General features: G+C 39.8%; 1 protein-coding gene across 15 annotated transcripts in view; it reads right to left on the bottom strand.

Annotated features, from left to right (window-relative positions):
• The window catches only part of ank1a (ankyrin 1, erythrocytic a), a 100,977-nt gene that overhangs the window by 6,442 nt on the left and 81,089 nt on the right, over positions 1-13,446 (bottom strand). For 8 of the 15 annotated variants that reach the window (XM_028034497.1, XM_028034498.1, XM_028034500.1 and 5 more), the window contains 5 exons: positions 9,071-9,716; positions 8,547-8,895; positions 4,791-4,874; positions 4,367-4,513; positions 1,950-2,048 (listed from right to left, as the gene is read on the bottom strand). In XM_028034497.1, the coding sequence (XP_027890298.1) occupies positions 1,977-2,048; positions 4,367-4,513; positions 4,791-4,874; positions 8,547-8,895; positions 9,071-9,716 (1,298 nt within the window). In that variant the 3' untranslated portion in view covers positions 1,950-1,976. Of the gene's footprint in view, positions 1-1,949; positions 2,049-3,784; positions 4,514-4,790; positions 4,875-7,150; positions 8,366-8,546; positions 8,896-9,070; positions 9,717-13,446 lie in introns of those variants that run through there. The other 7 variants (XM_028034509.1, XM_028034513.1, XM_028034504.1 and 4 more) reach the window with 6 other exon arrangements.

The raw sequence follows: 13,446 nt of genomic DNA, 5'->3' as shown, positions 1-13,446 counted from the left end.
TCATGGTCTTTATTTTAGAAAGGGCAAGTCACCATCACACACACACACACACACACACACACACACACACACACACACACACACACACACACACACGCCGACCCACTGCCTAGTGGCTCAAATTCTCCAGACAACTGCCTTGGCAGCTTTGTCCTTGAGAGCTGCTACTTTACAAGATCTGTCTTGGTTTTGCTGACAGCACACTGTGTCAGACTTTATCAGACTTGTCACAATGTGCACAGAGAAAAACCACTGACCCAGTACAACTTCAAAGATCTCTCTGCATCGAAATTTTGGAATTATATTTGTGTTCTAGTGCAAAATGAAACTTGAACAGACAATGTTCAAGAGACGTATGGATAAATATATATTGTAGAATGGTCATGTCAATAAGAAAATCTTCAAAGTGAACAAAGTATCGTCTTGCCCTTAGGATTTTTTATTCACAAATATAACTCTGTGCTATGATGTGAGAATGAAAAAGCACAGAAGCAGTCAAGGTTTTCAGTAGTTGGTTAGCAATCTAAAAAAAATTAAAACTACTTGATTATAATTATCATATGTTTTTGACAAAAGCTAATGAAACTGCATAAAAATAAATTAATAACAAAAATGATATTGAGGTTCATCAAGTGCTTTTACAACACTTATAGGGATGAGAAGACATTTTTTGACTTGGGGGTTGTGTGGTGTTGCATCAGTGGTCAGTATCTTCCCCACCGTAAACATCACTATATTCACTTAAGAGAAAAATAGTTTTTCACTTTAGAATCAAGCTAACAGTTAGTCAAAGTAGTGCAAAGAAGAAAACGTACAACCTATAATCTAATCTTATCTTGCGCCATATGTCCAAAGATAAGAATGTCTTATCTTTAGCAAAGCACAGCATTTGGTCTCAGCTACACATGCCAAATATCGCTGCAACACAGAGGTTGTGACAAAGAACAACTCCTCATCCTTTCTTCTCTCCAAGATTATTGGTGAATTGTTGCCCGGACTTTGCTTTGGCAGACAAGATCCATGCTACAGACACTGCCTGGTGTGCTAAACACTTGATACACTTCCATCCTGCTTTAAGGCCGCCTCTAAAACCACATGAAGGAGGTGTACGGTTCATTACTTGAATGAATAATGCAACCCTGGGCAACTGGCCAAATGGTCCACATCCAAAAACACCACCGATATTTACAGTAAATATCAATTTGATTCATGGTCTGTTAACATTATTGGTAATTAGCAGGGAGAGATAACTAAAGGTTAAAAATAAACAAAATACTGCTTAATTCAACTGCTACAAGATATTTCTTGACATGGGTTTGTCAAACTGGATTAATGTTAATTCAAATAGTTTCTGGGTACACTTGGTGCCTCAGACGCACTGAGACCTTGGCTGCTGACCAGAAATGGATCATCATCAGCATCCATCAGTTATCAGTTTTGACTGAGCAGCTGTCAAAACTGCTCAGTCAAAACTGCACTGCATTTGTGATGTTAATACAGTGCAATAACATCACAAAATGTAGCCAAGGGCCACAATGGAGGACGAACAGTGAATGTAGCATACGCTGTAGTGTTGATTCACATACAATAATATGTTAATGTAATATGATAATTCCTGTTTAATCATACTAAATAGTGATCAGGGTTTGAAAAAATCTGTTTTTCCAAACTAAAGTAAATCAGAAACTACTGCAGGTAAGATGGAGGTAAGATACTGACTACTGATTACTTCACAGAGCCCCTCTACACTATGTCGAGAGAAAGCTTTCCACATTGTTTTAGCTACAGAGTCTATTTGCTGATCATTTTGTCACATTGCTGTGCCAGTATAATGTTACATATCATTAGTATTTATTCAAAGGTAAATTTAGATGCATTTAATCCAGAGAGACCAGATTAAATGTTTTCTAACCACAGGTCAGACGAGGCACTGTAGGTCAGTCCCATACCTGCAGGGACGCAGCACTCTGTCTGCCTCACTGCTTAACTCTCCGCAGACTGGCACATTTCACTATCTGAGCACCTTTCTTCACATCCACAGAATCGGTCTACGTTGTGTGGAGAGAAAGAGGGAGTTTACACCAAATGAAGTCCCAGGGTTGAGGAGAGATGGTGGAGACAGAAGGGGAAAGGAAGAGGCTTAGAGAATATTAGTAAAGGAGGATAAAATAAAGGAATGGAAACAGAAAAAGATACGTTGGAAAGGTAGAAACATATCAGGAGAGGAAGAAAATTGTTCAGACAATAAATGGAAGACAGGCAGCAGGGACACATGATGAAATGTGAAAGAAATATACAGCTGATAGGAAAGGAAAGAACAGGTTAAAAAAATAAACAATTTATAAACAGTCAAGCAAGGATGGAAATCAGGAAAGTTTAAAGATGGATAAAACACTGGGAATGTGGTTCAGAGTAAATGGGAAGTATTTGAACAGACTGTTAAAGGCCCAAATAAACATCCATCCATCTGAACAGAAGCTAGCATTCATACTCCATGAACTTTTTCTTATTTTATCTGGTTCCAACCACAAAGTTTAACATATGTTATTGGATTTTTATTTAATATACCAACACAAAATGGAATTTAATTGTGAGGAAATAAAATAAAATATTTTTCAGTTTTCTTTTGCTAATAAAAATCTGAATAATATTGACTGCATTTTTACTCAACGTTTCTGCATTGGTGCATTTAAAGCTGCAGGTCTTTTACTGTATGTTTTTGCCATAATTGCACGCCTGGTGTATGAAAATGTCTCCCATTGTTCTGGTTATAAAAATATCTCATCTCATTGGCCCAGATTTTTCAGTAGATTTAGGCGTGGACTTGGACTTCACCAATATGCTTCGATGTAAACCATTCTTCATTCTTTCATCTGATTTTCCTCCAGTATTTCCTATTTCCCAAACTTTGACTTATCCAGCTTCATTTCAACTGTGGTCCGCTTTGGTTATCTGTTTAATAGAAGACTGTTGTTTTGTGGGCCAAAGCAATACATTTTCCTTCTATCTGACAAGAACACCTTTTTCATGTTTGTTGTTTCCTCTAGAAAGTAAAATCAAACTCGGACCACATGACTTTCTTTCAAAGCAGGTTCCTTCTTGCTTTAATGCCCGGTTTATGGAGTGTGTGGCTAATATTTGACCTGTTGACAGATTCTCCCACTGCAACTTTAAGCTACTTTAAGTTATCATGAATATCTTCGCTGCTTGTGTGATCAATGATCAACGATCGATCCTTATTTGGATTTCAATTTAAGGTGACCAGACATGACCTGGCAGGTTTGCAGATGCACCTCCTGATAGTTTCTTTGCTTTAAGCCTAAATAGAACCTGTCTATAAACAGAATGCTTTCTTATTGACCAGTTTTTTATGTGCCTTGGTCTTCACGAGGATGTTTGCTCAGACTTCTTCTCTAACAATCCTACGAGGCTATCATAAAGCAGCTGTATCGATACTAAGATTAAATCACACACAGATGAACTCTATTTACTACGTAAGTGTCTTCTGAAATAAATCGGTTGCACTGGACTTTACTTTGGAATATCAAAGTGGCTTGATTAAAGATGCCACAGTTTTCTGATTTGTATTGGTCTGTCTATAGTTCTAATAAAATAACCAACGTTTGTGGTTGTAACGTGGAAAATTTTGAGAAGGTTCAAGGGGTATGAACACTTTTGCAAATAGACCTAGAGTAAGAACTCTGTACCACATGCCATGTTAAACCCATTCGATGACTGAAGGAAATGTGAATCAGAGGTAGCTCGAGGGATCAGGACACAGTCGTAGTTGAAGGACTGAGCTTTAATAAAAGCAGGAAAACAGATGAATCACTCATTTTGAGAAGAAAGAAAAATTATAGCTATAACAACTGCAGGAGGTAATTTCATTCATTGTAGCGTTGAAAACAATCAAAGTGAAGGAATGACTTAATGATGACAAAAATGAATAAAATCTGAATGAACTGATGGATTTTTGCCTTTTAGCCAAAGCACACAGAAAATGAGAGTCTGTTTTTTCCACAGATATAAAATAAAAGAACATAAAAAAAACATTTGGATGGAAATAAATGTAACAGAAAGTCAGTGTGTAGCATTTACCCAAACACACGTCAGATCTTAAGTGATTTAGATCTGACACACTGAAACTGGTTAGTTGGTTTACAGACAAACTAAAACCACATTCAGGCTTACTGCTTTCATCTCGTTATGTTGAGGCTTTTGCACTGCTTTACACTAGCTAATCCTCATATGGTGTCCAGCTGTACTATCGTACGTAATTTCATTTAGCAAACTCAGGTCTAACAATTCCTCTTACTAGTTGAAACCTGAAGTGAGCCACACAGCTGTCTGCAGATCAGAAGCCCACCTTGCTGCCGTCGCGGCCTAGGATGGCGTAGCTCAGGTACTGCTCAGCATCGCCCTCCAGTTCGTTGGCATCCAGCAGGGAACCCTCCACTTCCAGAACCCCTTCTTCTCCCAAACCTTTCCCTCTGCGCACAACTTTCCGTACAATCTATTCCACATTTTAGATGTTGGCAGGCAGGAGGTGGGGGTGGGGAGGCAGACGAGGGCGAGTGAATGACAAAGTAACAGAAGGAGAAGAAGAAATGTTGATGGAGAAAAAAAAACTGTACAAAAAAAAACATCCAACATGAAATGAATGAAGAACTCCGATACATCTTACAATTGTTTGAATAATCACTATGGGGGGAAATGCTGAATGAATATTTAACAGAGAAAGAACAAAATCTTGATTTCATTGTGGCTATAAGGCATGATGAAATGCTGACCTTCTTGGTGACGATGTTTCCATGTTCATCTGTGAACTGCTCCTCACTTACTTGCCCACCAGCAAGGTCTTCAACTTCATCGCCCTGTCAACAACAAAATGCTCATGTTCAAGTTTTCTCATTTAAAAACTAAAAAATATACATTCTTCCTAAACTGCAGGCATGATCTACCTGACATTTGTATATATATATTGAATCAGATATGCCTAATTTCATACAATTTGAGATATTTATTTTTGACTCCTAAGGATGCAGAGTCTTAAAAAAAATCTAACAAATTTGGAGAATCTTCTAAGGCAATTCCTCGAACATTTTGCCTGCACAATCTAAGAGAGGTAAATCTATCTAGCTCTTTATAGTAGCTCTGGGTTGCTTTTCACCATGAGTCATATATTTGCCCAATCAGTCAGTTTTGCCTCATCTGAGTCCATCAAAACTGTTAATTTCCCTTGAGCTCTTTCAGAGTACAACACACTTTCAGATTTTTTTTACTGTGATTTTATCTGAGACCCAACACACAGTGGTAGATAACTTTGAAGAGGAACAAAAATAATTTTGTTTTCTCTTTGCCTAGTAACTCAAAAGCAATCAGACTGGATACAGAATAACCATAAACACTTTTCCTTGTCCTTCTTTAGTGGTTTCATCTTGATGAAGGAAGAATCTGCACCTCAGTCTTTTGCAGCTTTTTACAGATTTTCTTCCAATATTAACTTGAATTTATTGCTATCCATCTCCTCTGTTCCTGCTGAAGAAAACCCTCTCATGTTGCTGGCATTATAGTTCACAGTAGAGATTATATCTTCATTGTAATGCGCAACATTACTTTCACCACACATTAAGGCAAAATCTTTTAATTATTCCAATATATTAACTGTGTTCTCTCCTGTCTCAGCTTCAAGGCTATCAAAGATTCAAAATGTAACTTGTTGCTGTTTTCTGCTCAGTTCTCAGGTTAAGTGGGTTGTAAGAGCTTTGCAAAAAATAACATTCTGATTTGAGTTACTTTTCACAGTCCTATAAACTTGATTGCAACTACCAGTGCAGTGTAGCTGCAATCAAGTTACTTCTCCACCAAGTGGAAACACAGACAATCAGGCAGCCAACAGCTTGTTGAGAAGATAGAGATGTTGATTTCAGGATCTATTCATTTTACATTGCATGCTTAAAATCACAATGCATGAGGATCATTAAAATCCTCTTTCAGCATTTGATAGGTTTTCTACAGTTTGTACTGCTAGATATTAATTCGGAAATTCTTGGACACAATCACAGTGAAGTTAATAAAAACTGAACTTGCATGGACATTTATCTAATCACCATGTTTCCACAGTTAGGAATACAGTATGTATTTAATGAGAAGATGTAAAGAGGAAAGAAGATGATGAAAGACCAAGATATGTTAAAGGAACTAAGGCTCAGAGTGTCATGTTCTGTGTTGTCTGTGTATTTATTTAGAGTTTTCCTTGTCCTTGAGTCTCTTTGTTGTCCTGTCTTCCCCTTAATTGTTCCCAGGCGTGTCTCGATTCTGTGATTACCCTCCCGTGTATTTAATGCCACCCGTGTGTCTGCGTCTCTGTCGGGTCCTCGTCGTTACTTGCCGCCCTTGGCGTTTGTCGTGTCGTTCCTGTGTGCCCTGTCTTTTTTTCGTCCCTCGTTAACCGGTTGCTACCGGCGTCGAGCCCTGGCTTTAGCTCGGCCGTGCTGCCCGGCTTTGGGACTGTTTTGGACTGTGTGTTGCCTTATTAAATTCATTATTCATCTTACCTGGGTCCACTGCGTCTGCCTCACCACCATCTACACCGCATATCATGACACAGAGTTGTTAAACTGAGTTTTATCTGTTTTTATGGCAGCAGAGGATAATGCTCTAGAAGTACTTCTGCTTTACAGTCACAGCATAAACTTGTTAGATATTATTACTGCATCATTATTTCTCAGCAAGCATTTATTGTGTTTGTTCCACCTAATTGCAATGACACTTAAAGAATCATAAACATGTGAGCAAGAGCCTTTTTGCTGTAAATCACATTAACACACTGCGTCTATGAGCAACTTTTTCTGACTATATCCGGACGGCTTATTGCCAATATTAAACCCAGGAAAACACCTGACTTTTTTAGGCAGCGTGTCCTTTGTAGCTACATTTAGATCCCAATAAAATATTCTAGACTGCATTCATGTTCTGCTTAGATAGAAAGCATAGATGTTTTCTCTGTCTTTTTCATGGGGGATGGGGTATATGAACATCATTGCATCTTTGAATCAATATTGCAGCCTGGTATTTCCTAACAAACGTATGAAACAATATGTCGCAAAAAGGTTTTGTTCAACTTCCTTCCTAGCCCTCACGTTTGTACCTTGAGGATGACTCTGCGGCGGACCACCCTTGTGGTCACGTTCTCCTCCTCGTCAGCGACCCCTTCGACCTCACCCAGCTCATGGTCCAGCTGAGTGTGTATGTAACTGAGCACAGTGCGCACAGAGCCGCTGGCAATGTGGAGGACGTTCTGGCAGCTGATCACCAAGAAAGCCAGTAGCACAAAGCTGAAGAGGAGCTCGGTCACCAGGGCCCACATCGCCCCAGTTTAACGCCCAGCACACCGACACGGTCTGCACAAAGCGGCTTTAGGCAGGCAGCCTTCAGCTACTCCCTTTTCTCAAACTGTCCTCTCTGCTGTGAGAGAAAGCAACAGCTGCAGCTCTTTACCCTCTTGACGCTGTTTTGGTGAAACTGGTGTCTCAGATCATTTTTGTCCTCCAGCAGCTGGGGCAGTGGGCCCTCCTGACCACGTCTCTTCCTTACTAGAACCCAGTCAAAGATCCAACCAAGAGCAGCTATGTGGAGCTTCTATTAACACCTCTCTGACTTTCAGCCCATGTGATCTGTGGGCTTTAAATACCTCCTCCTGCTCCTGTGCAGCTCCATGTGTTGTGGTAATACACCAGCTTTAACTTCAGTTATTTTCCCTTCCTTTCTTTGGGATTTAAACAGCCAATCAGGCAAAAACAACTAAGTTACTGACACAGTAATGCAGGTCCCAAATGAACCCAAATAGTTTCTTTAATGGTGTTCACCTAAACATGACATTTACCCCAGAAACATAGTAATTACACTTTGATATTTGTAGTCAAGCAATATCATAGTTAAGATTTGCCTTTGGTAGTGTTGTCTGCCTGTCATGTGTACAAAGTTAAGAGGTGGGAGCGACTTGGGGAGGGTCTCATGTAACACTAACGAGAGTCAAAGAATGCTTTCTATATTTGGACCTTCATACTGTGAGTGGCCATCTTGGGCTCTAGAGTGTGTGAGTTTGTGGAAGTGACTTTTGTGATCAGTGATCAGTGTCTTTATGATTAATTATTTTATTTTGAACCTAAACAATAAATATAAGAGTACTTGGGTTTGGATAATATTTGCATTGCCAGAGAAAGAAATTCAGATGAGGGAGTCAGATCATGACCAATCCCTGGAGTGAATATGATGAAGATATTCAAAAAGTAAAAATCAATAATTTAAAAATTTTCCTCAATAACGTTGAGTAGCAGCCATTACACTGCATTGATCATAACTATAATTTGGTCCTTCCAAAGCCAATTTGTGGAATTTCACCATGCTTGTTTGGAGGTAATTTAGTTGGTCATTGGCTGTGCAGTCATTTGGTAATGTACTAAAACATTTCACTTTTATAATTCCCACTGACGTTGAAGAATTATGACTGAATTTTAAACAAAATGAAAGATCAACATACTCACCTGGCCTTTCAGGCGCACGTCGTCCCAGGCTCTCAGTTCTGGAACCCTGTGTGGGAATCCCAGACCCTTCTCAAAAGGCTGGGTACCTCTGAAGTGGCCCCGTAAAATCTCAGAGTGCCCCATGTCCCTCACGGGTTGAAGCAAGGCCTCCTGGGACATTAGGGATGGGTCTACATCCACAGCATTACGTACAGATGAAATCATAGTCTCCATGGCCTGCCTGGGCTTAGACTGGGTGCCCACCCAAGCCTGTGTAGGGTCAGTGACAGGCATCCATCCTGAACCGGTCTGTTCCTGCAGGTAAGAAAGGAAAGAGCCTCCTCCACTTCCGTTGCCACCATTAGCTGACCTGAAAACAGAAGATAAGTGAGGACACTTAATGTCACAATAAGTTACAGTCCCTTTGCAGTCACCCACATCTGAAAGGTTTGGCACTGGCATGCAATAAAACCAGGATTCAGATTTTTTTTTTTTTTTTATGAACATTTTACTCAAACCTAGATACATACTGCGGCTTTACCAACCTGTCTCCATTCCGATCTGCAACACAGCTCAGACCAGGTGATTCACTCAACCGAGCGTACACTCTTTGTTGTCCTGAAACAAGAGAATGTCCTTCTTCTGAGCCAGTTCCACCTAGTCGTCGTCCTCCTCCTTCAGCTCCATCACCACCCGTCGTACTCGTGACGGCTGATAACTCTGAGCTTGCCTCTGACCCCTGACCGTTGTTTAGCCCGTTGAGATTGATCCCTGCTATGGTTCCCCCAATGGAGGCTGGTGTGGTTGTGCTGAGAGAATCCACTCCCATCTCTGAGTCATCTTCTGGCAGCTCAATAGAACCACTCAGCACCACACCCCCTGCGCTGGCTGCACTGGCCTGGCTGGCCGGTCGGCCCAGACTTCCATACGGCAGCCCCAGCAGACCTTCTGAGTCATCCGCATTGCTGCATTCCAGCGAGGAGTCCTCCACAGGTACCAAGGAAGGGCTGTTGCCAGAGGGCCAAACCTGAACATCGGACATCTCCATTAGGGTGTCTTCTTCTGTGGTGGCAATTGGTGCACAGTCCAGGCTGGATACTTCCTGCCAGTAAGGCTCGGCACCCAACGGAGAGGGCAGGCTGTACTGCATTGAGGCCGGCGAATGGAGCTCCTCCTGCGCAAGCCCATAACCTGGAGCGAGACAGAGAGAGGCACGCTGACACCCGGCCCCCCCGCCTCGCTCTCTACCTCACCCCCACAGCACTGGGACCCTGGGAGGAGGTAAGTGCCCCAGCCCAGGAGCTGGGCATATAGGGGAGGAGAAGAGGAGGCTGAAGGGACAAATGGGAGAGGAGTGGGAAAGAAAAGAGGGGGTAGGGCCAAGATAACAGGAGCTGGAACAAAGGTGCAATTAGCTAAGAGAGCAAGGGCAGCTTTTAGAAGAAAGGTTGTCAAGCTCAATCAGCCAATGTTGACGGTGCGAGCAGTGGCAGTAACAGCAGCAGACACAGCCAATCGGACCAACTGACTGAGACCAAGGTTCGACCCCAGCCGTGGCTGGTGCTGCTCTGCTGGCTGCCACCTGCAGGGAGATGAGACGGATTACTGATCCCTGTCCAGCAGGGACGCAAACCCGCGTTCTGAAACACACATATCCGCCCACTCAGTGATACATGCATTCAAATTCTCTCAGGAACAGGCAAGTTGTTTTTTGTAGTCAGGCTGGAAAACATGCAATCAGCAGGCAATCCCATTTTCTCATCAGACATAACTTTACACACACATGTCCACTAGGGATGGATAGCTGTCAGTTTTCACAGCTATTACAACATTATTACCACTTAAGAAATTCAAAAATAGAAATCATTTATCACATTTTGAAACAAACCTAGGGACATATGACTGCTTACCAAACATAACAACAATGCAAGCAGGAAGATTTGTCAGCCTCTGATGAATCTTCTCAAATGAGGTTAGATTTTGAATTTTATTGAAGTACTGGGGCTTCCTCTTTTAAGGTGGTCTCTTTTTGTGCTAAACATGCTGAAAGGAAGTAAAAGTCCACCAAGTGACTTATCAGTGTACTGATGATTTGTGATGTCAGCTATTTGGCCATTTGACTAAGGTTACTGTATGACTCGCAACTTTTGATTTATCAGTTAAGTAAAGAGCTACTTGAATGTTTTTCAATCGGGGTTTGCACTTGATCATCTGTAGCTCAAAATCCCAAACTGCTCAAATCATTGTTAGATGATTGTGCATCACACATTCTGCAAACCACAACTTAAGATTAATGAAACCCATCAGAATAAACAAATTGACTTTGTAAAATGCATTCAAAAAATTTGAACACAATTATTTTCATTTGAAGAACCTACACCAGTAGTGTCTGACCCTCATAGATGTGGCACCAATTAGCCTGAATGCTAAGTAAGTTAACTTGATTGTTAATAGCGTTCTTTAAAAAAATTATTAGCTATGAGCAGGTTAGGAAGCCAGTTCGCCTTAAAGCAATTGCATACTGTCGCACTCTTGCTTTACCTCTTTCTACTATAATGTGTTATAACACTGTGAAAATAATATTTTTATTCAAAGTTATCATATCATTAAAATCTCAAACCAACAGATTCCCAACATCATCACACAGTATTCTCTTTCTGACCAGGTGTTCATCTCCATGCATTCAAAATGCCGCTACATTGTTAGTATGGATGTAAAAACACCAAACAGGTTTGTAAAAGCCACATGGTTGCTGCCTAAAGCAATAGTTTAAATGGATTTTCCAAAATCAGCCAGTAAGACATGTCAATGTGATGTGGACTCAGGTCACTCCTACATAGTGCGTTTGAATTATCTTAATAACTATGTTTTGTCCAATAAAGCTTGACATTGTAGTCACTAATTTACAGTAAAGAGTTTTTTGTTGTTTTTTTTTTTACATAAAATACATATAGCGGCCCAAGGAAGAGCAAATGACTCTTCCTTGGAAATTAGTTGAAGATTAATGTAATATTTTTGATGAAGTATTAGTGATAATATAATTTTAAATTGCATGATTTATTGCGGAAAATGAAACTAAGCATAGATAGAACCAAGTGAGGTGGTGCAGGCCATACTGTAAGGACAGAAAAAGTAAGACTGACTGTATCTGTACACGGCACAGTGAAGAACTCACTCTACAGAGCACAGGGTGTAATGGGAGTCATAGTCCGCTGCAGGCTACTGCTGAGGCTGCACAAGATATCTGAGACAGGACTGACTGAGAGGCAAAAAGACCCCTTGTCCTACTTTCTCTTTTACCCTCCCAACTGCAGTCCAATTAAGTGTCACATACAGTATAATAAAACACTTTTTTCTTTGCTTTTGAAACATCTAATTATGCAACATAAGCTATCTGAATGTAGCAGGAGAGGATTTCAGATTAATACAAATGCAATTTAGATTTAAATGATTGGGTACATTGATCACTTCCTTTTCTAGCAGAGCTATAAATAAAGACTGGGACATTTCCATTATATTTGTAGATGTTTTGTAGCTAAATGTGAAATATCTGCACCTCCATCCTAAAGCAGAACTTAACACAGTGGCCTCCTCTCCTTTATTAAGTTTGGAAATTATCACCTTCCTTCATAGGCTGTGCATAAACAGTGAGATTTTCTCAAACATAATGTTTTGACTCCTGTGAATTCTCTCTCCAAATATAAAATACAAACACCCCAGTCAATGGAGCAAATTTAAACTTCAGAAAAACATAAAACAAAGCTGAGATTCTCCAGTGGTCAAGTATATATCTGGGTTTAATTTTCTATATTCAGAGGGACTGAGCATCATTATTTAAAGAACGGATTGTAATACACTTGCATTCAGACAGTCAGGCTGGAGAGAACAGGGAAGTCAGTAATACAATCCGCAGAGAAAGATTTCATTGTAGGCCAAGGACAAGATTACACTCCTAGATCTTCAGCTAATAGCGGTCAACTGCTCTTTTCATGTTCTTTAATTGTCTATAAAATCATTAAATCTATCGAAAAATATGATTTAGAATGAATGAATAAAGATTTAAAAAATGGTTTTAATAATATCCCATTTTAAATTTAGCTGGAACCTACTGATCACAGGCAGCTTTTTGAAATCATGATCATACCTGATCATGTTTTCAATAATTACAACTGGCAGCATTTTGATGGTAAGATAAATATGTCCTGATAGGTTTATTTTAATTCCTGACATGCAAAGATTTCCAATGTGGGAAACTGGGGAAAGCAAACATCTAGACCAGTTTTTATTTCACTAAGAGCCTGGGAGGATAAAAATAAAATTGAAAAACATATGTGTATGTATATATATGTAAACATATGTATATATTGTGCTTTCAGCCATAATTGTTACAAGTAATTAAAAACAGCTTTTATAAATTTAGGAAAATGACACATTTTGAAATTTGTACTACTACTAACTTCATATTCTCTCTGTTCTTCTGTATACAGTACCCCTTGACCTGGTGTTTAGTGTTTTTTTCCTAAACAAAATAGGTCATTGAAGGATCTATGACTGCTATTACCTTTGTGTAATTCCTTTTATTATGTCCCATAGAAGGTACTCTTGACTCATTGCATTCACTGTCAAGTAAATTACTCTAATGTTCTCAGCTGGATTTCCTTGATTAGATAATTTTTTAACCGAAAACGCTGAATTAATAATACATTAATTTTTTTTATTATTATAATTGGACGGAGAAGGTCTGTATGTAGCTGACATGAACTTAACTCGGCTTGTACTGTAATGAATTGTTATGAGATGAATCATGTCAGAAGTGAATTAACTCCTCTGTAATGCATATGAACAGAACTTGTTGTCTCGTAAAGAGCTTTTAGATCATCATTTTGTGCTTTAGACCTAAACAGGATCAACTGTATGTAAT

Source organism: Xiphophorus couchianus, chromosome 12 (genome assembly GCF_001444195.1).
Source record: "Xiphophorus couchianus chromosome 12, X_couchianus-1.0, whole genome shotgun sequence".
Taxonomy (NCBI): domain Eukaryota; kingdom Metazoa; phylum Chordata; class Actinopteri; order Cyprinodontiformes; family Poeciliidae; genus Xiphophorus; species Xiphophorus couchianus.
This window is presented reverse-complemented; position numbering and strand designations above follow the sequence as displayed.